We start from the raw sequence: 27962 nt of genomic DNA on the forward strand, positions 1-27962 counted from the left end.
CCTTCAGAGGGGTGGCTCTGGGATGCCCCCAGGTCAGTCCCTGGAGGTCCCCTGGGCGATCGAGGGCAATCGCAAGGAGCTGGGACGGCCCAAGGGGGCAAGAGAGAAATGGGACGGGCCCCCATCCCTTACTGGTGGCTGAACCTCGGGTTAGTTCATAGGCCTACAGTTGAGGGGAGCGGGCGGGTTTCGAAAGTAGGGGCGCAAGGGTCGTGGCTGCCGCAGAGAAGTGTGTGTGCGGCAGGGAGGTTCCACTCAGGAACAGACCCGGGTCCTGAGACTCTACGCTGGGGACACGGCGTGAACGCGCGAGAATCCCTGCGGATGGGCACTTGACCCCGCACCCCAACCCGGCCCGGGGTGGCAGGCACTGCTAAGCCGTCCCCGGCGCCGGCCAGACAGGGGGAGACGTCTGAACGGCGGAGGCGGCTGCAGGCAGGAGGCCGGCGTGAGAAGGAGACCAGAACCGGGGGGAGGAGGCAGCTGGAACCGGGCCCACCGGGGAGGCTCTCGGGGAGGTGGCCCTCGCCCGGCGGAGGTGGCTGCGGTGGGCACCGGGTGTCAGCAGCAGGTCCCCACGTGGGCCACGTGCGGGCGCTCCAAGGGGCGGGCCCCGGGTCCCCGAGCGCGGGGGCTGCGTCCCCTCCCCGCCGGCCTCCGGCAGCTGGGCCCTCCCCCGGCGCCTGCAGCCTCCCGGATCCCGCCCCTGCCTCGCGCCCGCCCGCCCGCCGCCGCAGCCGCCCGCCCGCCCGCCGCTCTCCCAGCCGCCGGCCCCCGCGCCCGCTGCCCGGCGTCCTCCCCCCGCCCCCGCAGAGGGCCGACCGCCCAGACCGCGGGTCCCGGGGCTCCCTGGGCGGGGCCGACCCCAGGGAGCCCCCTGACTGCCTCCCAGAGCGGGGTGGGGAAAGGGATCCTAGCCCGCCGCCGCCTCCGAGCTGGCCGCCAGGTGAGCGCCGGGACAGGTAGGGACGCAGGTCGGGCCCCGTGTCCCGTCCGCACTCCCAGCTGGGGGAGCCCGGGGAAGGCCTTCAGCCCCAGACCCGGCCGGCAGGGGCGGGTCCCCGGGAGTCCAGTTCCCCAGCGCCCCCTGCCCGGGCCCCCCCGGGTCCCCGGCCGCGCCAGCCAACTGCGCCCCAGTGAGTCGAGTCAGGTTTCAAAGGCCCCAGGTCGTACGGAAAGGAAAGGGCTTTGCTTTTAAAACGGGTCTCCTGACGCCCCCGCCGTCCACTCCGCTGCTCCCCAGCCGAGGCCACCCTGGGATAACCCCCCACCCACCCCCCAAAAAAGTACCCGATCAACACGTGTACTCGGCAGCCCGCGAAAGGCCAGACCACTTTTCTGATTTCTCTCCTCGCTGGCAGCCCCTTCGCCAAATCGGTGAATCAGAAGCCTCCGAGCACCGGTTCTTGATTTAGCAAGTTTGTTTTTAGCTGCGGCCGCTCTTCCCAATTTAAGATTTGTTCTTCTGAGTTAACTTTTGCAGCGTTGAGTAATATTTTGTAACGCTCCGTATCTTGTTCCTGTCGATCTGGAGCCTCCAGCCTCGGAGAGCATCCAGTAACCTAACACTTTGGAAAGACCGCAATATTAGGAACCTACTTGTAAAAGAATGCTTTCTGAAGGCCCCCAGTAGGACACGAGCACCAAAGAGCAGTAAGGCCCACAAAGCTCTGCATCGAACCCAGCCCTTTAAACAGCAGCCCCGCAGTCCGCTAAAATTGTATGTAATTAAATAACTTTTTCAGATATGGCAACAGTAACTCGTGATCTGTGGTGCTTCGGTTTAAACTTTTGCCCCTTTTTGTTCCTCTGGTAGTTACTTACAGATCTTTAAAGCAAACCCTGGGATTATTTCTTATTTTGTCAACTTTTAGACAATGTCCAGTAATCCCTTGCTAAAAATAGATGGAGACAGCTTTCCTGGTCTCCGAGTCTCTCTCCTCCATGTGTAATCCCACATTACTTGTAACTTGTCTATTGGCTGCCTTTGTAACATCAAAAAAGAAAAAAAAAAGTGGTGTTGTTTTTTTTTTGTTTTTTTTTTAACGTGTTTCTCGTTCCATGAAATATTTATAGGATCTGTTGACTCCCCATTTAGTGAGGCCTGGCAGAGGAATCTGCCTTAATATTTTTTAAATAAAGTTTTTATATTTATTTAAATAGTAATTTTTTCATCCAATCAAGTCATATTATGTGGTTTGTAAATCAAATAGAAACGAGTCTCCCTTTTTTTTCCCCTATTATAGAAGCACCGTCTCTTTAAGAAAATAGAAGGAGGGGTAGTGTTTTAGACTCAAAGGGATTAGGGGGACATGACCACCCCCAGCTCTGTGTGAGTCCCCAGTTTTGTCAGAAATCCCTACAGAAGTCCATAGAAACAATGGGGAAAATCATTCATGGAATGAATATTAGATAGCAGAATGGATGTCTCTTAAGAAATGGTGTTCAGGGCAGCCCTGGTGGCTCAGTGGGTTTATCGCCACCTCCAGCCCAGGGTGTGATCCCGGAGACCCGGGATCGAGTCCCACATCGGGCTCCCTGCATGGAGCCTGCTTCTCCCTCTGCCTGTGTCTCTGCCTCTGTGTGTGTGTGTGTTTCTATGAATAAATAGATAAAATGTTAAAAAAAAAAAAAAAAGAAATGGTGTTCAGCAGTAGTGTAGACCTATAGTGCCCCCTTATTCTTTATTTTTTTTATCTTTCTTTCTTTTCTTTCTTTCTTTCTTTCTTTCTTTCTTTTCTTTCTTTCTTTCTTTCTTTCTTTCTTTTTTAAAGATTTTATTTATTTATTCATGAAAGACACAGAGAGAGAGGCAGAGACACAGGCAGAGGGAGAAGCAGGCTCCATGCAGGGAGCCTGATGCGGGACTAGATCCTGGGACTCCGGGATCAGGCCCTGAGCCAAAGGCAGACACTCAACCAGTGAGCCACCCAGGCATCCCTCTTTTTTCTTTTTCTTTTTTTTAAAATTCAATTTAAGTAACATATAGTGTATTATTAGTTTCAGGGGTAGAATTTAGTGATTTACCAGTTGCATATAACAGCCAGGGCTCATTACCCCTTACTCTCTCTTAGAAGATGCACGTCAAAGTGTTTAAGAATTCATCAAAAGGTAGAAAGCAAATATGGCAAAACATGGGACATGATAGAGATGTGCATTTTACTCTCCATTCAACTTTTCCATGAAACTTTTATGATAAAATTGGGGGAAAATAAAGTAAGACAAAGTAGAAACTAAGAAGGAGATCAAGACATATTTACGTACGGTGGCATAAACTCTGGAGTCCTCCACACCCAGGTTCAAATCCCAGCTCTGCCCCTTGCGTATCAGGTGACCTCGGTCCATGGCTCCACTTCTCCAGCCTGTTTCCCCAGCTCAAAACTGGACCTGTTTGTGAGACATCTGTGAAATTGTGTAAAGCCCTGGCCCCTTGTATAGAGCAGTTGTTGCAGTTAACCGTAGCTATTAGTTGTGAAGGATTTTCCTTAACTATCACAGTGTGCTATGCTAACATCATAACCACAGTTGGGTCCTTCCTTCTACTCTTTTTTTCTAGAGATAGGATTTTTTAAAGATTTTATTTATTTATTCATGAGAGACACACAGAGAGAAGCAGAGACACAGGCAGAGGGAGAATCAGGCTCCCTGCAGAGAGCCTGGTGCGGGACTTGATCCCAGGACCCTGGAATCATGCCCTGAGCCAAAGGCAGACGTTCAACCATGGAGCCACTCAGGCGCCCCAAGATAGATTTTTTTAAGTAGGCTCCACACCCAACTCTGGACTTGAACTCACAACCCTGAAATCGAGACTTGAGATCAAGAGTTGGCTCGCTACCAGCTGAGCCACCCAGGCACCCTCAGATAGATTTTGAATTTGGCATTTTCTTCTTTTTCTGTTTTAAAATTCACCCAATGGTTCTGATCTTGCCATTGGTCTTTTTTTTTTTTTTTTTTTTTTTTTGCCCTGCTGTGTTTGGTCCTGACTTCCTAGGCACGGGTCCCCTGAGCACCCCCTTCCTGTGGTGGGGTTTCAACAACGGCATGATGCTGACACGGAGGTGAGGTGGGTGCTCCAATCCCACCTCACCTCTGTGACATCCAGGGCCAGGCCTGGATCTCACTTAATTTTCCCATAACCACAAAGAGTTGGGAATTATTAGAAGTTCACAGTGTCTTATCTAAAACTTTGGGGCCCAGATGTGTTGGGGAAGTCAGACTTTCTGAAGGTGAGGCAAGTCATGGGGAACCCATTCTGAACATTACAGAAGACCCCTGGGGGCGCCGGGGAGCACCGTGTAATCAAACATACAGGTATGGCTTCGGTGAAATGCGTGTTCATACTCGGTGGGATAATCAAACCTCACATTAGTTTGGCTCATTTTTGCCACCAAATGGGTCTGGGAAAGACTTCCAGTTTTCAGAGCTTTTTGGATTTGGGGACTGGAGAGAGGATTCTAAGTGTACCTGCATTTCTCATTTTACAGAGAGGAAATTCCACTCAGAGAGGGAAGGTCTGATCTCCCCAAGGTCATGAGCAAGAGTTCGGGGTGGGGCTGAGCCAGGAGTGACTGACCACAGAGAACCTGCCAACATTCACCTCCACCCCAACCCCCTCCTCTGAGGCCTGTCACCAGCAATTCCCCAAAGCAATGTCCTTTGCCTGCCTTGTGATGCCTTCTCGCCCAGAAATATCACTGCTGCCTCCTGGGAATGAGATGATGTGCAGAAAGAATTTTCCGGAGTGCCTTACACAAAGAAAGCACTCGGCAAATGTGAATTATAATTTGTGCTAAGATGCGATGAGACCATTTCCTTCTGGGGTTCGATAATATCAGTAGTGTTTATCGAATAGCATTAGTAGTTTTTAAATTATGAAATATAACATCCACACACGAGAGCTTCCCTGTGTGCATCAGGTTAACAGCCTTCTCCCTCCCGCGGGGGGACCACCACCCTGACTTTTATGATACTCATTTTCCTAGTTTGCTCTTCTTTATATGATTTTAAGACCTATGTGTTCATCTATAAACAATATTGGATTAGGTTAGCCTGTTTGTGAACTTTCTGAGAGCAGCACCCTTGGTGTGAGTAGACAATTTAGCATCCAAGCCAGGAAATTTTGGAAGCACTAGGGGGTGGCTAATTACCCTAGTTACCCTGGGACTGTAGGTATTGTAGACCAGGACGCCCCAGGCAACTCAGGCTGTCTGGTTGTCCTAGGACTCACACTCTTGGTGCCCTGTGTGTCTGGCTCTCTTTAACCTCAAATTAAGCTTTTGAGGTTCATCCAGGTCGGTGTGGATGCTTGTTAATTCCTATTTATTGCTACCCAGTGTGCCATTCTGTGACTACCTTAATTTACTTATACATCCTACAGTGGATGGGCATCTGGGTCATTTCCAGACTGGAGCTATTAGAAACAATCATGCCATGAATATTCTAGTATGTGTTTCCTGGCTCTGGGGTCAAATTGCTGGGTCAGGGGACAGGCATATTTTCAACTTCAGTGAAAAATGCCCATCTAAGGGTGCCTGGGTGGCTCAGTCGGTTAAGCATCTGCCTTTGGCTCAGGTCCTGGGGTCCTGGGATCGAGCCCCGCATCAGGCTCCCTGCTCAGCGGGAAGCCTGCTTCTCCCTCTCCCCCCAACTCACGCCTGCGCCCATTCTCTCAACTAAATAATTTTTAAGAAATTTTAAGAAAAAATGTCCATCTCCTCTCCAAAGTGGTTAGACCAATTTATACTCCCATCAGGACTATATGTGTGATAGCATTTTAAGTAAATGATGGTGATGATTTGCACTGCTTGGTTGGTTGGTTCGTTGGTTTAAAAAGAAGCATGTTCTTTATTATGCACCACGTTCATTGCACTCAAGTTAAAATACAGCAAAAAGAAAAAAAAAAACACAGCAAAAAGCCAAAGGAACTTTGCCTCCCATGTCACCCACACCGTGGCCCACAGGGCACGTGGGTCACTGAGGGGGGTAATAATGAAATGACAGAGAAATAGAGAGTGGGATCCAGAATTAGCTGTTACCACGTGCATGAGAGACTGTACTTAGCCTGCTGTATGCATTCCCCTGCTTCCCCCCTCCACCAATTTTTAATAACTGTACTTTTTAAAGGTTATTTGCTATTGACCTTTGTAACTTCAAATTTTCTTTTTCTGTTTTAAAACACTTCTTATTTTTCGTTCTGGCAACTTTCACTTCTTATTTTTCATTCTGGCAACTTTTGATTCCCATGATGGGAAGTAGCTGAGCCAAGCGTCCTGGTCTCCCCTCCCCCCCGACCTTCGTTTTCCCATCTTTTCCCATCTTTTGTTACTTGTACATTTATTTTCAGTGTCAAGGTTGATAACGTCTACAGTCTGTTCTGTTACCATATTTAAGTCTTAGAGGCTTTCACTGTAGAGTTTCCAGGGTTTTTGTGACAGCTTTAGTGAGATGTAATTTACATACCATAAAAGTCAGCCCTTTAAAGTATACAATTCAGTGATTTTTAGTGAATTGACAGAGTTGTGCAGCCATCACCAGTTTTAGAGCGTTTCTGTCACCTCCAAAATATCCCTTGTGCCTATTTGTGGTCACTTCCCTGTTCCCAAGCCCAGCCCCAGGCGACTACTAATCTTTCTGTAACTTTAGATATGTCATTTTTGGACATTTCGTGTATATATATACATCATACAATATGTGGCTTTTTTTGTGTGTCGGGCTTTTTTCACTCAGCATGCTGTTTGGGGGGTTCATTCATATTGTAGTTTGTACCCATACTTCATTCTTATTGCTGAACAGTGGTCCATTGTATGGATATTCCACATTTTGTTTATCCAATCATCAGTTGATGGACATTTGGGTTGTTTCCAAATAGATAATGCTGTGAACACGTTTTTGCGTGGACACGTGTTTTTATTTCTCCTGGGCAGACAGTCTAGTGATAGAATTGCTGGGTTTCATGGAATGCTTATGTTTAACTTTTTTTTTTTTTTTTTTTTAATGTTCACCCTTTGAAGAAACTGCGTATTTTCCAAAGTGGCTGTACCACTTTACATTCCCACCAGTCAACACGTGGTGGTTCCAGTTTCTCCAGGTTTCTCCAGGTACTTGCCAATTTTTTGAACAATAGCCATTCTGGTGGGCATGAGATGGTGTGTCCTTGTGATTTTAATCTGCATTTCCTTAATGACTAATGATGTTGAGCATCTTTTCATGCGCTTGTTAGTCATATGTATATCTTCTTTGGCAAAATGTCTCTTCAAGTTTTTTGTCTATTTTTAAATTGGTTTGTTTGTCTCACTGTTGAATTTTAAGTGTTCTTTATATATTCTGGATATGAGTCTTTTATCAGATAGATGATTTGTAGGTATATACTGCCAATCTATAGCTTTTCTTTTCATTTTCTCAGTGGTATCTTTTGAAGTGCAAAAGTTCTCGATTTTGATGATGTTGATGATAAAAAAAATCAATTTTTTTTCCTTATATGAATCACACTTTTGGTGTTATATCTAAGAAGTCTTTACTTAACCCAAGATCATGAGTTTTTTCTTCCCATTTTCTTCTAAAAATTTTATGGTTTTAACTCTTGCATTTAGGAGTGTGGCTTATTTTGAGTTGATATTTGTATATGGTATGAGGTAAAGGCCTAAACTCATCTTTTTGCATGTAGATTTCCCATTACCATATGTTGAGAAGACAATCTTTGTGCTAAGAGACCAGATCTTAAATGTTCTCATCACAAAAAAGAAATGATAATTAAGTGACGTGATTAGAGGTGTTAGCTAATGCTAAAGTGGTAATCATACTGCAATATTTAAATGTATCAAATCAACAGATTCACTTTAAATTTACACAAAGTTATATGTCAGGTATATACATAGATATAACCTTTTTCTTCTGAAAACTGATAAACAGATCTATCTAAGGAGAATGCCACTAGCCTCCAGATCAAATGGATTCCTTTTTCTTGAATTTTGTTAAATGGACATAACATGGATACAGTTAGAGTATATCATAGTTGGACCATGACTTTCCTAAGCAGTTTTTTGTTTTTCCTGCAGTTTGTCATAGCTTTAATCCCCCCCCTTTTTTTTAAGATTTTATTTTTTTTTAAGTAATCTCTATACATGGGGCTCAAACTTACAACTCCAAGATGAAGAGTCACATGCTCTATGGACTGAGCCAGCCAGGCACCCCTTTAATTTTTCCCTTTTGAGAAAATTATTTATCTGTTTCTAATTTATCCAATCTATTTTGAGGAATTTTTTTTCTTCTAGAAGACAGTCTTCCTTTTATAATATCTTGTTCTTACTGTGTTTTGGATATCCTCTCTAATCTACATTACCCAGGGCCAACTACATAATTTTCAGGGCCCAATGCAAAATGCATATGCGGGCCCCTTGTTTAAAAATGATTGAAAAAAAATGATTGAAAATCTGGGGATCGGGATCCCTGGGTGGCGCAGCGGTTTGGCGCCTGCCTTTGGCCCAGGGCACGATCCTGGAGACCCGGGATCGAATCCCACATCGGACTCCCGGTGCATGGAGCCTGCTTCTCCCTCTGCCTGTGTCTCTGCCTCTCTCTCTCTCTCTCTCTCTCTCTCTCTCTGTGACTATCATAAATAAATAAAAAATTAAAAAAAAAAGAAAAAAAGAAAATCTGGGGATCCCTGGGTGGTTCGGCGATTTGGTGCCTGCCTTCAGCCCGGAGCGTGATCCTGGAGTCCCGGGATTGAGTCCCACGTCAGGCTCCCTGCATGGAGCCTGCTTCTCCCTCTGCCTGTGTCTCTGCCTCTGTGTGTGTGTGTGTGTGTCTCATGAATGAATAAATAAAATCTATAAAAATATATTTTAAAAAATTATTGAAAATCTCTGGTTTGTAATAACAGCATTACAACAAGCATGGAGCCCCTGCAGGTCACATCCCCATGAAGCCTAAAGCTAGCCTTGTGTACTTTTTTAAGATTCATTTATTTATTCATGAGGGACACAGAGAAAGAGGCAGAGACATAGGCAGAGGGAGAAGCAGGCTCCATGCAGGGAGCCCAATGTGCGACTTGATCCCGGGACCCCTGGACTACTACCTGAGCCGAAGGCAGATGCTCAACCACTGAGCCACCCCAGCATCCCATTGTGTACTAATTTCCTTATGTATTCACTTGGCCCTCTGAAGAGTTCTGTTTCCTCTGGGGTCAGTTCACTGTAATTCTGCCTATTTACCTTAATACTCCTCTTTCAGGCTACTAGTTTTCTTCAAGCATCTGGTGATCCTTGCTTGTCCAATCACATTTTCAGACAAACAAGGGGCTGGGTGACTTTTTTAAAGTAACTGGTATGATGGGGTGCCTGGCTGTCTCAGTTAGTAAAGCATGTGACTCTTGATCTTGGGGTCATAAGTTCGAGCAATGTGGATTGGGTGTAGAGATTACTTAACAAAATAATTTTTTTTTTTAAAAAGTAACTGGTATGAAATTTGGGGCTATTATAAATATAGTCCTGCTTTCCCACTGGCTTCTTTGTCCAGTCAAAGGGATGACTGAGAACTCTGTGTTTTGAGACAACACTTATTAGTGTCACCATGGAGCAAGCCAGTCTTTGCTGGGAGCTCACTCTCAATTGCCAGAATGGGAAGAGCTACTTTCAGGGACACCAGCAGCCTGGGCACTTCCCTGAGCTTCATGCAGTTCCTTTAGAAAACAGTCATCCCGTATGGTTTTGTTTTTCCTGTGTGTGAATGTTGGGCAGCCTGAGATCTGTGCAGCAAAACATAAGGGGGGTAGAGGGGGAGCAGGGAGCCCATAGCATGGTTTTTTCAAAGATGGGCAACCTCTGTCCTCACTCTGCCCTCTCACTCCTGACTCACACTCCTGCCCCAGCCTGGGCTCCCCCATCTTTGGACTCCTGCCTGTGGGTCCCTTACCCCACTTTGAGTTCTGTCCTGGCCCCTACACTTTGTCTGCTTTATGTCTTTCTGAAATCTAGTGACATTTCTTTTTGGTGATGGGCTTCTTTCTGTTCACTTTCCTTTTTCATTCTTTTGCTGTCCCTAGAGAGGATCCCTTTGAGAAGATCAGACTCCCCAGATTCCAATCCCCACTCCACTTCTGACTGCTTTGTGACTTCATATGAATCATTTTGCCTTCCTGGGCCTCAGTTTCCTCATGGTGTGAAAATTAGCTGGGATAGTACAGAAGTCACAGAATGGCCACACTCATTCAGCTCCTGGGTCTGGATAGATCTAGCCCATACTGTGGGTCTGTCCGATCTAGCCCATACTGTGCTTTAATTGTTGTTGTTGTTGTTGTTGTTGTTTAATGCATTGCTAACACTTAAAAATTGGGTGATTTTACATAAAAACTGGGATTTCTAGTTTCTTTTGGAAAGCTGGAAGATGTGGCCAAAGTGGGCTCATCTTCCTACGTGGTAGTAAATTAGCCAGAGCGAGTATTGGCACAGCCTTCAGGCTAGCTGTACCCTCTGGCTTGCCAGTCTCCACTACTCCCTGTTTGCTTCTCCCAGCGGCCTCATTTAGGATACTGCCTGTCTGTTGTAAGCATTTGAACTTGGTATTCCTGAAATACTATTTCCAGGATATACTATATCCATAGATATACTATATCCATAGATACACGATATCTAGCACAGGACCAGGAGGCAACAGTGTGAATAGGGGCTCAAATCCAGCCCTTGTTCTGATTGCTAGGTCACCAACCCCAGGGCTGCATTCACCCAGAAGGGATGCCCTTTAAAAAAATCTATCCAAAAAAAAAAAAAAAAAAATCTATCCAAGATTTTTACCCAGGGGGCACCTGGGTGGGTCAATCAGTTGAGGGCCTCTCGGTTTCAGCTCAGGTCATGATCTCAGGGTTGTGAGACTGAGCCCCAGACTCTCAGTTTTGGCTCAGGGTTGTGCGATTGAGCCCCAGACTCTTGGTTTCAGCTCAGGTCATGATCTTGGGGTTATGGGATCTAACCCCTCATCCAGTTCCATGCTCAGTGGGGAGTCTGCCACCACTCTCCCTCTCCCTCTGTCCCTCCCGCTGCTTATACTCCCCCTGCATACTCTCTCCCTCTAAAATGAATAAATTAATTTTTAAAAATCTACCCAAGACTAATAAAAGCTAGTATAGGCCCTGGTTATCAATAGCTCAGTCTGCCTTCTTCAAGAGGAAGCCACACTAAATCTTTGAACATGCAAACAATTCTAAAGAGCAAAGAATTTTGATCTTGTCTTACTGCTGATTCTTATGTAACCCATATGTTGCAGTTAGAAACAACGTCAGCACTACAGTTCAAGAGCAAAGGCTTAAAATTAATAAGGGAAAATGTCAGGTAGAGGAAACTCTCCCGAAGGCATGATAAACAAGCCATTCTGTCGAAAATTAAAAAGACAATTGACAATACCAGGTGCTGGCAACCGCTGCTGTCTTACGTTGTTGATGGGAATGCAAATGGCACAACTGTGCTGAAAGAAATTATTGGGTGTTTTCTTGTAAAGTGAAATAAACACTTACTATATGCTCGAAGGATTTCACTCCTAGGTATTTACCCACGAGAAATGAAAACGTATGTCCACACGAACCCTTGTACGTGAGTGTTCATTGCAGCCTTATTCAGAATAACCCCAAACTAGGAAACAACCCAATGTCCCTCATGCTGAGTAGGATAAACAGATTGTGATTTACCTGTTCAGTGGAATAGTACTCAGCAATAAAAAGGCTCGAACTCCTGATTGATACGTGCAACAATGTGCATGGATCACATAGATGTTACCCTGAAGGAAAGAAGACACGAGGAGCCTATACTGTCTGTATCAGAGTCCAGTCGGGAGACTGAAACCACAAATTAGACGGGAGAATGTTTAATATGCAAAATTATTCATTATGGCAGGGAAATAGCTACTAAGAAATCAAGAGAATGCTAAAGAATATAGAAATATAAAGAATATAGAAATAAGAGACATAAGGAGCACCCACTACCTCTATGATCCAAGATAGCTTGAGAAAGGTGACAGTCCCAGACCCTGGTCTCATTCGAGAACTCTTGCAGGAGCCTCACAAAGTGCAAAGGAGTCCCTGTGGTGCTTACACCTTGAACGTGATGGAAATCCATCCTCTGTAACTTTCCAGAAGTCTGTCCCCCTTGGATGTTGGGGAAGGCATTAGGAAACTGCCTGAGGTGGGTGCCAGGGCAAGGTCGGCTTGCACTCTGTAGTAGGAGGGGCCTGAGAAGAGGCCTGCCCTGGGGGAACTGAGACTGGAAGCTGGAACCAAAAAAAAAAAAAAAAAAAAAAGCTTCTTTCTGTAATGTTCCTCTGGCTCCCTCTACTGGAGAAACTCAACACGTCAGCCGGCAGAGAAGCACAGGATATGTTTTTTTGTTGTTGTTTTTTTTTTTAGGAAAAAAGATGTATTAATTTTTAAAAAAGATTTTATTTATTTATTAATAAGAGACACAGAGAGAGAGAGGGGCAGAGACACAGGCAGAGGGAGAAGCAGGCTCCATGCAGGGAGCCCAACGTGGGACTTGATCCCAGGTCTCCAGGATCACATCATGCCCTGGGCCTACAGCAGGTGCTGAACCACCAAGCCACCCAGGGATTCCAGGAAAAAAGATTTAAATTGGTCGAATTCCACAATCTGGCAACCTGGAGTTGGAAGGCAATTGATAACCAGCACATTATATGATTCCATTTATTCCACGTTCCATTTTTTTTTAATTTTTTTTATTTATTTATGATAGTCACACAGAGAGAGAGAGAGAGGCAGAGACATAGGCAGAGGGAGAAGCAGGCTCCATGCGCCAGGAGCCCGACGTGGGATTCGATCCCGAGTCTCCAGGATCGCGCCCTGGGCCAAAGGCAGGCGCTAAACCGCTGCGCCACCCAGGGATCCCCCCGTTCCATTTACTCTAGAAAAGAATGGTGACACTGACAGAAAGATTAGCGGCGGCCCTGAGGTGGAAGCGATGGTGGAGGATTGGGTGTGTGATGGAAACGTTCCATATCCCGCTTGCGGGGACGGCTACACGGTCATATACAGTCACAACTGAAATTGTACACTGGAAATGTGTGCACTGCATTGGATGGAAGTTATACATCAGTAAAGATTATTTTTTAAAGAGATCCCTTCTGGGAAACATAGGGCTGGTGCACAAATATAAATAGACACGCACACGTGTGCAAAAGCAGAGCAGAGATGCACCCCAAGTCCCCCCGCCGAGGTAGCCCAGCTTACACTGTGCTGCATATCTCTCCGTGAGGAATCATTGGAGGTAGCACCATGGGCATTGGCTTGGTGCCTTGCTCACTTATTCTCTCTGAGGAGTTCACGTCCAATGGGGGTGGCATGGGGAATTGGCAGGCTTTAGAGGGGGCAGTGAGCTTCACACGTGCCACTTATCTTCGGTCCTAACTCTTTCAGGTTATCAAATCCTCATCCTTAGAACGAAACTTCTTAGTTGCTTCATTACCTTTGGGTCTTATTCCTTGAGTCCCGAGCCTGGCTTCGGGATATTATTGCTCATAGCAGCCCTGTTGGAGGTAGAAGCAGTAGTTATCCCCATATCACAGACAAGAAAACTGAGGCTCAGAGGTCAGCAACCTACCTCTGAGATGCCCAGGAAGAGGCAAAATCGGGATTTGATGCCAAATTACCTGCTTCCAGTGGGAGCTCCTGATCACCACCTGTCCTGCTGGGGGCAGCTGCCCCAGGTCCTGAAAACCCTTGGAGGCCCCTTGCCCTCCACAGATGGGTCCTAACAGGCTTTATGGGTACTGAGTCTTCGACAGTTGGGTCTTTTCTCTCCCCATGACTGTATAATGAAAAATTTCAAGCATACAGGAAAGTTGAAATAATTGTATAGGGAATAAACACTGACTCCTAAGGAGAGAGAGTGACGATAACCCACATATTGTTTAGCCTGATCCTGAAGTATCACTCCTCTTAGTAATGCTTTCGTCAGTCTTCCATATTCATGAAACAAAACAAGTCAGTGAAATGATATCTCAAGTACAAAAATGGATAAAGGGGCACCTGGGGGTGCTCAGTGGTTGAGCATCTGCCTTTGGCTCAGGTCGTGATCCCCGAGTCCTGAGATCGAGTCCCATGTCAGGCTCCCCACCGGGAGCCTGCTTCTCCCTCTGTCTATGTCTCTGCCTCTCTCTGTGTGTCTCTCATGAATAAATAAATAATCTTTTAAAAAATAAGGAAGGAGCTAAATTTTTTTAAATGTGGATAAATATCACAGCAAGAAAAAGTGTTGATAAATGTATAAGGGTTACCCATAAGTTATTTTAGTATATTATTAGCTGATAAAATCGCTTTTCTAAATCAACTAAAAACTGCTAAAATTAAGAAAGATAGAAATCCATACAAATTAAGTACTAAGGAACACCTGGGTAGCTCAGCGGTTGAGCATTTGCCTGTCTCAGGGCATGATCCTGGAGTCCTGGGATCGAGTCCCACACTGGGCTCCCTGCATGGAGCCTGCTTCTCCCTCTGCCTGTGTCTCTGCCTCTCTCTTTCTCTCTCTCTCTCTCTCTCTCTCTCTCTGTCTCTCATGAATGAATACATAAAATCTTTTTTTAAAATACCGGGTAATAAAATCATTAAAGTCAAAAACAGCATATAAAATGAAGACCATTTAATGATTCAGAAGCCTTGAAGATGACATTCTACTATCTGGTCTTTGTCAGAAGTATGCAGTAGCTGGAGAGGCCCCATGGAGAGAGGGAAAAGCCTGTGGGCCAGGAGCCCCCAGCTCTGCAGCCCCCCAGCTGAGTCTCCCCATCCCAGGCGCTGGGAGCGGGACTCAATATGCCCTGAGATGACCTGGCCCCACCACTGCCTGACGCCAAGGGCACTCAAGCCCCTGAGAACTGCTGACCCATGCCCGGGCATTTCCCAGCTTCAGAAAAGAAAAGAATCTTAAAATAATGGTTATTGTGAGTGTATTCCAGCAAACACACCATGTCAATGGTATCATCACTGAGTCATAGAGATATTTTGGGGCAAAACTTTCCAGTCACTGTAAAAAGGTGTCTGGCCCTACACAATTTGAGGAAGTGCTGAGGAGAGATAAGCTAGCTCACTCGTTTCCAGGGGTGCCTTTATTTTGAATATTTACTTGAGAGAGTGGGAGAGAGCACGAGAGGGAGAGGGAGAAGCAGACTCCCCGCTGAGCAGGGAGCCCAACCTGGGACTGGGACCCTGGGATCATGACCTGAGTCAAAGGCAAATGCTTAACCGACTGAGCCACCCAGGCACCCTGGGCCTGGTTAGAATTTTTTTTTTTTTTTCTGGTTAGAATTTTTAATGCTGCCTGAAATTCTCTTAGCAGAGAATTTTTTTTTAAGCTTTTATTTTTAAGTTATCCCTACACCCAAATCGGGGCTTGAACTCACAACCCTGAGATCCAAAGTTGCAAGCTCCACCGACTGGGCCAGCCAGGCTCCTCAACTGGCAGAGAATGTGTTGTTGCTCAGCACATGTAGGCACCAGGACACAAGTCATCGAGTCATTGACCACAATCTCAAGATGCGAAAGATTCCAGAGATTTAAATAAAGCAAAATAAAGGTATTACATCAACAAAAATACCTGTAGTCAGAACAACTAAAACGGGGCCACCTGGGTGGCTCAGTGGTTTAGCGCCGCCTTCATCCCAGGGTGTGATCCTGGAGACCCAGGATAGAGTCCCACGTCAGGTTCCCTGCATGGAGCCTGCTTCTCCCTATGCCTGTGTCTCTGCCTCTCTCTCTCTGTGTCTCTCATAAATAAATAAATAAAATATTAAAAAAAAAAGAACAACCAAAACGTGGAAGCAACCCATGTCCATCAGCAGATAAATGGATAAGCAAGATGGAATATTATTTAGCCTCAAAAAGGAAGGGAATTCTGACATAGGCTACAACATGGAAGAAACTTAAGGCCGTTATGTTAAGTGAAGAGGCCAAACTGTATGATCATTCCTCTTATGTGAGTTACATAGAATAGTCAAATCCCACAATCAGACAGTAGGAGAGTCGTTAGCAGGGGCAGGAGGGGTAGAGGTGGCAAGTGACTGTTTTACTAGGTGAAAAGTTTTAGAGATGGATGGTGGTGATGGTAGCACATGAATATGTTTAATATCACCAAACTGTCACCACTTACAACTGGTCAAGATTGGCATATTGTAGGTGATGTGAATTTTACTGCCAAAAAATGGAGAAAAAGAATTAGCCTCGTGGAACAGGCAACAAATGAAAATAAAGTAGATTTCTGAATTTTAAAATAATAATAGACCAGCAGTCAGGACTTAAAAACAGCGTGATTTTATTTTTTTAAGATTTTATTTATTCATTTGACAGAGGGAGGGAGAGAAAGCACAAGCAGGAGGGGCTGCAGGCAGAGGGAGAAGGAGAACCAGGCTCCCCACGGAGGGCTTGATCCCAGGACCCTGAGATCATGATCTGAGCCTAAGGCAGATGCTTCACCGACTTAGCCCCCCGACCAGGCACCCCAAAACATGATTTTAAAACAAAAAATCAAAAGAAACGGTTTTCCTGAATTACATACTACACTCAAAGGAGATACGTATGCTTCATAGGCAGGAAGTGGGCAGTCAGGGTTTGAACCCTGGTCTGTGTCTGCCATCAGCACGCCCTGACTGCTTCTCATCGGGGGCTCTTTTGGCATCTGGAGCAGGACAGGTCACTGAGCCTCGTCCCCTTTAGCTAGGGCCGCATACCAGTCTACTCACAACGCAGCGGCCTAAAACCTTGATCTATTATTTCATGGCTCTGGGGATGGGCTGGGCTCGGCTGCGCGCGTCTCAGGGGCTCACTTGCAGGGCCATGGGACAGTGGCAGGGTCTGGGTCATCGGAAGCTTGTCCAGCCCTAGGCCTAGCATCTGGAATGAGACTCCGACAGCTGGGGCTCCCCAGGCCTTTCTCTGCCTTCACGGGGTCTCTTCAGGGCAACCAGGCTTCAGGGGTGACTCGGGCTGTGGTGGGTGCGGTGTGCGCCTTGCTCTGGCTTGTGAGAGCCGATTGTGGGCCGCTTTGCAAACTGCGAGGTCCAGGGACTTCGCATTGGTAGCTCACGATCCGCCACGGTTGGTGTGTTTTCACAGACATCAGCAGCTGCTACGAACCCAAACTCTTTTCTTCTCCTAGAGAGCTCGTTGGTAAGCACTTAGGAGCACTCCACACCAGACTGCCCACGGCCCACGGCCCGTGTCCCGAGACAGCCAGGCAGTGGCTGCATCTTCTTTTATGACCCAGCCTTGGAAATCACTTAGCAGTGTCACGTTTGAAAGTTGAAGCGGTCACAAAGGCCTGCTCATGTCAAGGAGAGGGGTGTGGACTCCAGTTCTTTCCTTTTCTTTTTAAGATTTTATTTATTTATTCATGAAAGACACAGAGAGAGAGGCAGAGACATAGGCAGAGGGAGAAGCAGGCTCCCTGTGGGGAGCCCAATGTGGGACTCGATCCCCAGACCCCGGGATCACACCCTGAGCCAAAGGCAGATGCTCAACCACTGAGCCACCGAGGTGTCCCTAAATGCCAGCTGATTATTAGCTATTCTTTTCCCAAGAACCATTTGGGAAAAATCACAACCTCTGTCTTAAAACCTGTCTTATAACCAGTCACTCTGTATTAGGGTGAAGGGGGGTGTTTGGCATTTTGCCATGTCCATGGATCACTAGCTTGATACAAGCTTCTTTCTTTCTTCCTTCCTTCCTTTCTTTTTTAAGATTCGTTCATTTATTTGAGAGAGAGAGAGAGAGAGAGAGAGAGAGCGCATGCACAACAGCCGGGAGGGGCAGAGGGAGAGAGAGAATCTCAAGCAGACTCCATGCTGAGTGCAGAGCCCAGCACGGGGCTCGATCTCACGACCCTGAGATCATGACCTGAGCCGAAACCAAGAGTCAGACGCTTAACTGATTGTGCCACCCAGGCACCCCTTAACAAAACCGTAATCAGCTTATTTAAAAAATAATAACAACTGTCATGAGTTGAGCACTTACAGACATTAGACAACATGACAAGCATTAGATCATTGAAGCCTCTTAACCCAGGGCAAGCTCCAATGATCGTTTTGCCCATTAAACAAGATGATGGGATTCTGGGAGATGACCCAGCTCCAGTGCTTAGCACAGGGGCTTCATAAAGGCCCAATAACTGTCACCAGTGAAGAAATTGTAGCTAAATGATTGTCATTCTTTCATGATGTGTAATAATAGCAACTAACATAATTTAGTGTTCAATATTAATTGAATCCCACTCTTATTTCTGAGACACCAGCAATCTTTCTTAAGTGCTTTACAAATATTAACCCGTTTCATCCTACAACAACCCCGTGCAGTATGTTATGCAGGATGTTAACACATCCTCGTTCTCAGAGCACAAAGAGATTCAGGAACATGGCCTTGGTCATGGTCCCTCTAGGCAGGGCCGGAACTGGAACCCAGGCTGGCTGGATCCAGGCAGGAGGTGTTCATTGATAGGCTACTCTGCCCTGATGGGGAAGATGAAATGACTTTCTCACCAGGTCTGAGCCTAGTCACTGAGTTCTTTTTTTTTTTTTTTTTTAAGATTTTATTTATTTATTCATGAGACAGAGAGAGAGGCAGAGACACAGGCAGAGAGAGAAGTAGGCTCCCTGTGGGGAGCCCAATGTGGGACTCGATCCCCGGACCCCAGGATCACGCCCTGAGCCAAGGGAAGATGCTCAACCTCTGAGCCACCCAGGCATCCCTAGTCACTGAGTTCTTGTTAAATAAAGGTGTTTCACCTTCCTGTGCCTCAGTTTCCTCATCTGTGGAATGGGTTTCTGACGTGATGATTCATTTGTTCGTACACTTAACATCTTTTCATTGCACATTTACTATGTGTCAGGCACTGGTACGGACACCATGGTATCCAGTATGCAAAAGAAGGAACAGATCTGCCCCCATGGTAAAAAAAAAAAAAAAAAAAAAAAGGTATTAAGTAGGGGGGCCTGACTGGCTCAGTCAGTAGAGCGTTCACCTCTTGATCTCAGGGTCGTAAGTTCGAGCCCCATGTTGGGTGTGGAGAGTAGTTAAAATAAAATCTTAAAAAAAAAAAAGCATTAAGTAAATTATATATATTTAGATGTGTGGTGTGTTAAGAGGTGACAAGAGCTTTAGAGAAGTATAAGGAAAGGGGGAGTAAGTGGTGGTCATAATACCTTGAAATAAGGTAGCCAAGGATGGTCTCATGGACAAGCTGACATTTGGGCAAAGACCTCATGTGTGGAGACGAGCATAGCAATCCTCTGGATCCAGGTGGAGGGAAGAGCATGTGCAAAAGGCCTGAGGTGTCCAGGCTGGTGTGGCTGGGCAGACTGGGTGAGGGGAAGGTGAGGGTAAGCAGGTGATGGGACAGACTGTGTGGGGCCTCTGGGCCACAGTGAGGATGCTGCCTTTATCCTGAATAAGGTGGAACCCCAGGGGGTTTCTGAGCAAGGCAGGGACAGGACCTGACTCAGGTGCTCACCACAGCCGACCTGGCTACTAGTGAGGAACAGACGACTGGGGAAAGAAGCAGAGAGAGACAGTGATGGGCCAGGTGGGAGGTGTGTGAAGGGGCGAGATCCCCAAGGCAGTGAGTCGTGATGGAGACTACAGGAGGGTCTCTGACATTGCCAGATCAGGAGGATGAACAGCCCAAGAGCCTCACTAGGAGCCACCAGGCCAAGGGGAGGAGTCCAGGGGGTGTGGTGGCTTGGAGCCAAGTGAAGGGAGAGTCACCTCAGTGTCAGGTGCTGCTAACAGGTCAAGCAAAGTGAAGACTGAACCTCGACTTTGAGTTAGCACCAAGATGACCTTGACATTTCAGGGCAGGGGGAGGGTTGCAAAGCCTGATTAAAGAAGGTTTAAGAGAGAATAGACGTAGAAAATTTGGAGGCAGAGACTGGAGACACCTTTTTTGAGAAGTTTGACCATAAAGAGGAGCAAAGAAATGGGGCCATAGCTGGAAGGGGAGGTGAAGTCAAGAGAGGGTTTGTTTTCAGACGATAGGGATGACACCGCGTGGGCTGCTGAGAATGATCCAGTGCAGAGGGGTATCCAAGGCGCAGCAGACAGCAAGAACTGTGAGACTGTGGCCTGAAGTGGGCGGGAGGGGTGGGAGGAGGCCACCCAGAGGGCTGACGTTTGTAGGGCAGTCACGGGCGGGGGGCTGGTGGGAGTACAGAGGCCACAGGGCAGGTGGTAGACAGGGTGGCAGGCACCTGGCAAGTTTACTTATCACTTGTAATTTTTTCTGCAAAGTAAGAAGCAAAGGGAAAATGAAGAGGTGGAGGGAGGTGTGATGAGCTAGGGGCTGGGGGAGAAGGTGTGAAGAGTTCTCTATAGAGAGGAGGAGCCCATGGGTGACAAACGTTATTCTGACTGCCAGGCAGCACTCCCAGCTTGAGGGTCAAGTTCACAACCTTGGAGTGAGACCAGCCAGTGGAGTTGTGCGTTCATCGGCCACCTTAAACTGGATACAGCCATAGGGGGGCAGAGGGCTGGATTGCACCAGGGTCATGTGTTGGAGGAGCCAGCGACAAGGATGTGTGCAAAGAATGTTTTTAATGATTAAGCAATTTCAGCTGGATAAGGAAGAAATGAAGCCTCGAGGGGATGAGGGTTAGTGCAAAGGAGGTAAATGCAAAGGATGGGGGATCACAGTGGGCTAGAAGAATCGGGGAGGGGGTGTCTGGGGCTAGAAGGTTAAGAGCTGGAGCGTGAAGGGGTTAGGGGTGGAGAGTGAGCTCCCTGAGATTGAAGATCTGGTTACTGAGACGAGGTCTAAGTGTGACCATGGATGGGAGAGGCTGAGGGGAGAGCAGGTCAGGGAACAGAGGCCGGTGGCCGAAGGAAGGATCATCTACCTGGACGTGGAAATCACCAGGAATGTTGAGAAGAGCAGCCTGAGTGGCAGTGAGCCTGGAGCTAAAATCATGAAGTGAGCAGTGATCTGGATCAGCAGATGACGCACACGGCAGGGTAGCGAACCATCTACTCTGATGGGAATCTTGCTGGGCAGTTTGGGGGAAGATGGGAGAATGGTTTGGAGGCAGCACCAAGGAGCAAGATTTACCCGCTTGAAAGGGCCACAGGAGAGCTGGGTTTTGGTTAGCGAGGTGACAAGAATGTTCAGGGAAGAGACTGAGGAAATAGGTTTTGCTGAAGGCAGTTCGTGAGTTCCAAGGGCGGGAAGAGCTGGGGCAGGTTGGGGTACGAGGTGGAGACGGTTCCCTCCTCGGTGGTTTTTTCTGTTGCTCATGGTCATACATGAAAACTGCTTAGCCTGACGCAAGTGCACCGGCCAGATATGGAAGCCGTGGTTAGCGGTCCTGGGGGAGCCCTGCTCACACCAGGGGTCTTCTGCTCGAGGGGGCCAAGGTGAGAAGCCCATCGCCTGAGCCACTTGGCAGTAACTAGGCGCCCGGTTTGCACGGCCGTGGCAGTCACCCCCACCCTGCAGTCCCGGTCCCCCACGGGAGCTGATGGGGTCATGGTCAAGCCGCAGGGACTTTGTGTCGGGGGAGAGATGTAGGGAGACCGAACGTCCCTGATCTGCTGACCCCTCTCAACCCGCAGGACTCCGGCGGCCGGAGATGGGCGCCCGGCCCTCGCGGCGGCAGCTGCCCGCGGAGCCGCCCCTCGCCTTGGACGCGCTGCCCCCGGAGCTGCTCGTGCAGGTGCTGAGCCACGTGCCTCCGCGCGCGCTCGTGACCCGCTGCCGCGCAGTGTGCCGCGCCTGGCGCGACGTGGTGGACGGGCCCACCGTGTGGCTGCTGCAGCTGGCCCGCGACCGCAGCGCCGAGGGCCGCGCGCTCTACGCGGTGGCCCAGCGCTGCCCGCCCCACGGCGAGGACGAGGAGTTCCCGCTCTGCGCCTTGGCCCGCTACTGCCTGCGCGCGCCCCTCGGCCGCAACCTCATCTTCAACTCCTGCGGCGAGCGTGCGTGCCGGGGGCGGGGCCGGGGCGGGGCCGGCGGGCGGGGCGCGGGCGGGCGCCAGGGGGCGTGGCCGCGGGGACAGGCGGGGCCGGGAGGGGCACGGGGTGGGAGGGGCCGGGTGCTGCGGGCCGCGGCGGGAGACAAACTGGATGGGCGAGAAAGCGCGGGGGGTGGCGCGCGCTGCGACTGTAGACTCGGTGGGCGGGGCCGAGGGAGGAGCCACGGAGGGCAGAGCCGGGAGAAAGCTGATTGGTGCTGGCGGGGGCGGAGCTTGCGTAGAACTAAGAAGCCTTGACAGCTCGTGGGGAGGGGCGGCTGAGCCAGCAGGCGGAGCCGGAGCCTGCGGTAGGAGGGGACGGGGCCGGGAGAAGCGGAGTAGACGCGGGGGCTGAAGGGAGACGCGGCTGGGGGCGGGGCCAGAGCTAGAAACCCGGGGTGGAGCGCGGGAGGGAGGGGCTGGCGGGCGGGGCGCGCGGCCGGGGCGTCCCCGGTCTAAAAGCCCGCTGTGTCCCACAGAGGGCTTCAGAGGCTGGGAGGTGGAGCACGGCGGGAATGGCTGGGCCGTGGAAAAGAACCTAACGCTGGTGCCGGGGGCTCCTTCCCAGACCTGCTTCGTGACTTCTTTCCAGTGAGTGGCCGGTGATCCCTGGGGCACGGCCCCGAGGAAGGAGAGGGACCAACCCCTCGGTCCTCATCCTCACTCACCTTCACCTTCTCCTTCCCTCGTTCACTCATTCGGTCAAATACTTGTGGAGGGCCCGCCAGGCACGGTTTTATAAGCTCTCTCGGTCATGAATAAACAAATAAAAAATCTTTAAAAAAAAACAAACAAGCAAGAACTCCTTGCATCTTTTAAGTGTTAGCCCCTTGTCCATCCTGGACGTTGTGGGAATCTCTCACTCTACCGTTGGTATTAACTGTACCTGTCCATGGTGTTCTGTTATTTTCATAGGATCAAATTCATCTCTCCTTTGCTTTAGAATCTTTTTGAAATTTTGTGTAAAAAATCCCTCCCTACCCCTAGATCCTAACAGTATTCTCTCATAATCTCTTCCAGTAACTTCAGTTTTATCCTTCACATTTATTTTTTTTATTTTTTAAAGGTTTTATTTTTTAAGATTTTATTTATTTATTCATAGACACAGAGAGAGAGGGGCAGAGACACAGGCAGAGGGAGAAGCAGGCTCCATGCAGGGAGCCCGATGTGGGACTCGATCCCGGGTACCCAGGATCACACCCTGGGCGGAAGGCAGGCGCTAAACTGACGAGCCACCCAGGGATCCCCTATCCTTCACATTTAGATCTTTAATCCACCTTTGAATGTGGTGTGCTGCGTCTATCACTTACAGTTTCCGTATATACCTAGGTCTGTCCCTGAGCCCTCTGTTCTCTTCCACTGGTCAGCTTATCAGCTCTTCCACCAGGACTACACTATTTCTATGACGATGGCATATTCAAATTAGGGGAGATGGACTGTTTACAAAGGTGTAGGCAGACACAAAGGATACGACATGAACCCCGGGCTGATAACAGTGAGGGAAAGGGTCATTACCAGCCCTAGGCCTGACAAGGGTAAGGGGAGGAAGCAGTTCCTGAGCCATAAGAGAGGGAAGGCTGTGAGGAGAGGGCCCTGTGGAGCTGTGCCCTTCCATGGAGAGACACAGCAGTCCCTCAGTGATCCCTTTGGAGGGAGCCAGGAGGCTAAATAACCTGATTTTACTCTTCTCCTTCCCTCTCCTGCTAGAGCTTCCCATTGGCTGACCCAGCAGAAAGGGGAGGGTAAGGGAGGCCTATCCATACAGGCAGTGCAATCTCAGACCCTGGGGCTCTGCACTTTAGGAGGCTCCAGAATTCCCTGCTCAATGTGAGCCTCCATGTGTCCTCATGTTCTAGTCCCCACAGTTCTAGGGACATACAGGGACATACAGGTCAGCCTCCTGGAGCCCAGAGCATGGTGGGGCATGGTGGAGGGGATGTGGGAATGCCCAGCCTATCATACATCTTGTCTAGTAGAGTGAACCCCATGGGCCTGCTTCACACAGGGGTGTTGGGAGGCTTCTTGGAGGAGGTCATTTTGGGCTGTGACTTTCTGCCTCACCCCTACACCATCTCCCCTTCCCAGATGGTGCTTCAAGAGGCAGCTGGTAGACTTGGTGATGGAGGGAGTGTGGCAGGAGCTGCTGGACAGTGCCCAGATCGAGATCTGTGTGGCCGACTGGTGAGTAAAATATGGCAACCTGCTCTGAACACCCTCAGGGCTGGCAGCAGTTCTGCTGAAAGGGTTCCCTGTGCACCTATCAGCCCCCTGGCCTGGCCACGGCTACTGTGCGCCCTTCATAGTGAGGGTGAGAGGGGAAAGGATGCTCTCATGTTTCAGAGGCGGCAGCCGGGGGGGGGGGGGGGGGTCCTGAGGAGCCCAGAGCCCCCACCCCCTGCACGCTTCCCTGTCCCTCTTCAGGGGGCCCCAGGTTGACAAGGGAGCCACTGACTGGCTTGGTCTGAAATAAGCGCCCCATCTCACCCACTCCACCCTCATTGCCCACACTCAGCACGAACCCTAAGGGCCTGTAGATACCCAAGGCCTCAAAAAGGTTCAGAGCACTGTGTCCTGAGAACTGAGACTTAGAGGGGCAGAGTTGGCAGGGGGCACTGGTTCCAGAGCACCCCGGTTCCTTCACAAAGCACTCAGGCTCTTCCTTCAAGCTCTTGCTCCTCCACACAAAGTCTAGTTTCTTCCCCCTGGCTCTGGCTCCTCCCCAGAAATACCCAGGCTCCTCCTCCCCTCCTTGGGGTCGGGGAGCCAAGGGGTTGTGGTTCCACCCCAGACATCATACTCCTTCCCCCTAACACACACACACACACACAGGGGCATGCACACATCCAACGCAAAGCCTCTAGAATCCACCCCAGGAGCACCCAGGCTCCTCCCAGCAAATTCCCAGGCCCTGACTTCTCTGTATGTAGTGTGGGTGTGTGCGCCCCTCACTGGGGTACAGGGAGGCTTAACCTTCAGCCTCCCTCTCCCCATCCTGGAGACCAGGTGGGTGGCGGGGGCATCAAGGCTCACCACCACCTGGCAGGTGGGGTGCAAGAGAGAACTGTGGCTGCATCTACCGGCTCCGGGTCCGCCTCCTGGACACGTATGAAAACGAAGTGGTCAAGTTCTCGGCCTCACCCAACCCAGTTCTTCAGTGGACTGAGAGAGGCTGCCGACAGGTGGGTCCAGACTGCCTTCCACACTACCCCTGGCCTGCGCAAAGACACACCCCACCGCCTGCCTGCTCAGCTTCCCTTCTCAGCTCCTCACCACGACCGGATGTCTCTCACAATAACCACTAACAATCACCAAGCCCTTACTTCATCCTGGACACTCTTCCATGAGTTTTGCCAACCGATTCATTTTATTAGCAGACCACCTGCGGTGTGTGCTGGGCACTGCTCTAGATGCTTGGGATGCGGGGGGGAGGGGGGCAAATCAAAGTCCTTGCTCTATCCCCATTCTAGAGCCGAGGAAACTGAGGCATGGAAAGTTAAGTGACTGGCCCCGAGTCACACTAAAGTATGCTGGGCTCCATGCACACCCAGGCGGGCTCCCAAGCTTGTGCATGGAGTCATCACATCAGTTACCAAAGTAACTTTTATGGGGCGCCTGGGGCCCAGTCAGTTAAGCATCTGACTCTTGATTTCAGCTTGGGTTGTGATGTCAGGGTCGTGAGACTGAGCACTGGGTCGGAGCCTGCTTATGATTCTCTCTCTCCCTCTGCACCTCCGCCCCCACCCCCAGCTTGGGCACACTCTCTCTGAAAAAAAAAAAAAAAATCAAAGTAACTTTTGAGGTGGCCTTGTTTCCTCTCCTGATCTCCTCCTCCCCACCCAACACAGATCCAGAAAGAGCCCATTTAAAAGTGAGTCAGATCACAAGCCTCTCCTCCAAGGGCTGCATCTCAGAGGAAAAGCCCAAGTTTTATCATGCAGCTATAAAAGGGGATGAAGTGTGGATCCATGCTACAGCATGGATGAACCCTGACAGTGGGATGCTAAGTGAGAGGCCAGGCACAGAAGGCCACATATTGTAGGATTGCATTTATACAAAATGTCCAGAAGCAGCAAAGCTCATAGAAAGAGAAAGCAGATAGGTTGGCTAGGAGGAGGAATTGGAAGTGACAGCTAATGGATATGAGGCTTTTTTCTGGGGTGATGGAAACGTTCCAGAATTAGATAGTGGTCATAGTTGCAGAACATTGTGAATATACTAAAAACCATGAAATTGTAGTTTTAAATGGAGCAGTTTGTTAAGTGAATATTATCTCAACAAAAAAAGTCTTCACAAGATAAGAAAAGCCAGAAGCCAAAGTCCTGCAATGGTCCACAAGGTCCCTCATGATCAGCCCTTTACCCCTGACACCACCTCCTGTTCTCCTCTCACTCTGCTGCAGACACAATTCTACCTCAGGGCCTTTGCGCTGACTGTTCCTCTGTTTGGAACACTCTTTGACCTGATCCCCACATGGCTCCTTCCCCGCTTCAGGTCTCTGCTAAATAGTGCCTTAGTGGTGCCTCCGCTCACTCACTTAACAACCTCACGCCCCTGCCCCTTACCTGCAGCTGTCTTCAGAGTCTGACTCTCCTTCTAGATTGTCAGCTTTGGGCAGTCCCAGTGGCTCAGCAGTTTAGTGCCACCTTTGGCCCGAGGCGTGATCCTGGAGACCCGGGATCGAGTCCCACGTCAGGCTCCCAGCATGGAGCCTGCTTCTCCCTCTGCCTGTGTCTGCCTCTCTCTCCTTCTGTGTCTCTCATGAATGAATAAATAAATAATCTTTAAAAAAAAAAATTGATTGTCAGCTTTACCAGGGAAGGACCTTTTTGTTTTCTTCACTGCTGTATCCCCAGCACCTAGAGCAGGGCCTGGTACCTCGCCAGTCCTTGGGGAGCGCCTGTTGAGGAAGTGGAGGAAGAGAAGGCCCCACAGGTCCTCACTTTCTCGCTCTCCTTCCCCATGCAGGTGTCTCATGTCTTCACCAACTTCGGCAAGGGCATCCGCTACGTGTCTTTTGAGCAGTATGGGAGAGACACGCGTTCCTGGGTCGGGCACTATGGTGCCCTGGTGACCCACTCCAGTGTGAGGGTCAGGATCCGCCTGTCCTAGCCAACCAGGGTGACCCAGCCTTCCAGAATGTACTGCCATCTGCCGGACATCATCATTGGTCAAGAGCAGCCTTGCAGCCGGGAGCCAGAAGCATGTAGACAGTGGGAGTCCCATGTGGCCCATTCCCGGCAGACCTCCAGTGAACCCCACTTGCTACTGCTTCAGCATGGTGGCCCACATGCTGTGCAAGAAACTGGGATCCAACCAAGGTGCTCACACTGCCCCAGCTTCCTGGGGTGGGGGAAGTCACTCAAAGTGACTCAGAGATGTTTACTTTGCTTGCAAATTGTTTTCTTACATGCGTGGATGTCGGTCAGTAGACTGAGTCAACACACAAAGGCCAAACCAGGATTTGGAATAGTGGGGGAAAGCTGCTGACAACCTGGGACAGTGACTGGAGGGGATCCCAGCAGCTAGCAGGGAGCAGAGGTTAGGCGGGGATCTATCCTTGAGGTCACTAACAGGAGCATCAAAGGGGACCCTCTCTGCAGTCTTGGGGAGTCTCTGGGATTCGGACGTGGGGCCTGTGCAACCTCCTCCAGCACCACCTATCAGCACCTGCCCATTGGGCCTGACTGGTGCTGTTTCTTTCAGAATTCTGGAATCCCCGCTGATCCCCAAACCATGTCCCCCACCCTACCTCCTGCCCCCTCAGGACAGCTCCCCTCCTGCTGGGCAACAGACTGCTTTTCTCTACTCTCTGGTGTTCAGACTCCAGGAGCAAGGCATGCCACAAGGGAAAGAGCGCCTGCCTGCCTCCCTGGTGTCTCCTGCTATCTCCCCAGCTGGGCACAGCCAACAAACTAGCTCAATAAAATTGGTGCTAAATGTGAAATGACAGGGGACTTTTATCTATGATCAATGCACTG

The 27962-nt window shown here is 49.2% G+C and overlaps 1 protein-coding gene across 2 annotated transcripts; it reads left to right on the top strand.

Moving 5' to 3' along the window:
- Positions 1 to 792: 792 nt before the first annotated feature.
- Positions 793 to 27928, top strand: FBXO17 (F-box protein 17). Of its 2 annotated transcripts, XM_025425080.3 has the most exons (7): positions 793 to 946; positions 7011 to 7097; positions 21587 to 21949; positions 22464 to 22575; positions 24070 to 24165; positions 25028 to 25163; positions 26950 to 27928. In XM_025425080.3, exons 3-7 carry the CDS (start codon positions 21604 to 21606, stop codon positions 27091 to 27093), a joined length of 834 nt encoding a protein of 277 aa, XP_025280865.1. In that variant the 5' UTR covers positions 793 to 946; positions 7011 to 7097; positions 21587 to 21603; the 3' UTR covers positions 27094 to 27928. The 2 variants fall into 2 exon arrangements, with proteins under 2 accessions (XP_025280865.1, XP_048965704.1); XM_049109747.1 differs by lacking the exon at positions 7011 to 7097 and having other exon boundaries at positions 795 to 946.
- Positions 27929 to 27962: the final 34 nt, after the last annotated feature.

This window comes from Canis lupus, chromosome 1, assembly GCF_003254725.2.
Source record: "Canis lupus dingo isolate Sandy chromosome 1, ASM325472v2, whole genome shotgun sequence".
Lineage (NCBI taxonomy): Eukaryota > Metazoa > Chordata > Mammalia > Carnivora > Canidae > Canis > Canis lupus.

Coding starts and splice junctions, on each gene's coding strand:
- FBXO17 (XM_025425080.3), top strand. CDS start 21,604: ATGGGCGCCCGGCCCTCGCGGCGGCAGCTGCCCGCGGAGCCGCCCCTC. Junction 21,950..22,463: donor CTTCAACTCCTGCGGCGAGC/GTGCGTGCCGGG, acceptor TGTGTCCCACAG/AGGGCTTCAGAGGCTGGGAG. Junction 25,164..26,949: donor CTGAGAGAGGCTGCCGACAG/GTGGGTCCAGAC, acceptor TTCCCCATGCAG/GTGTCTCATGTCTTCACCAA.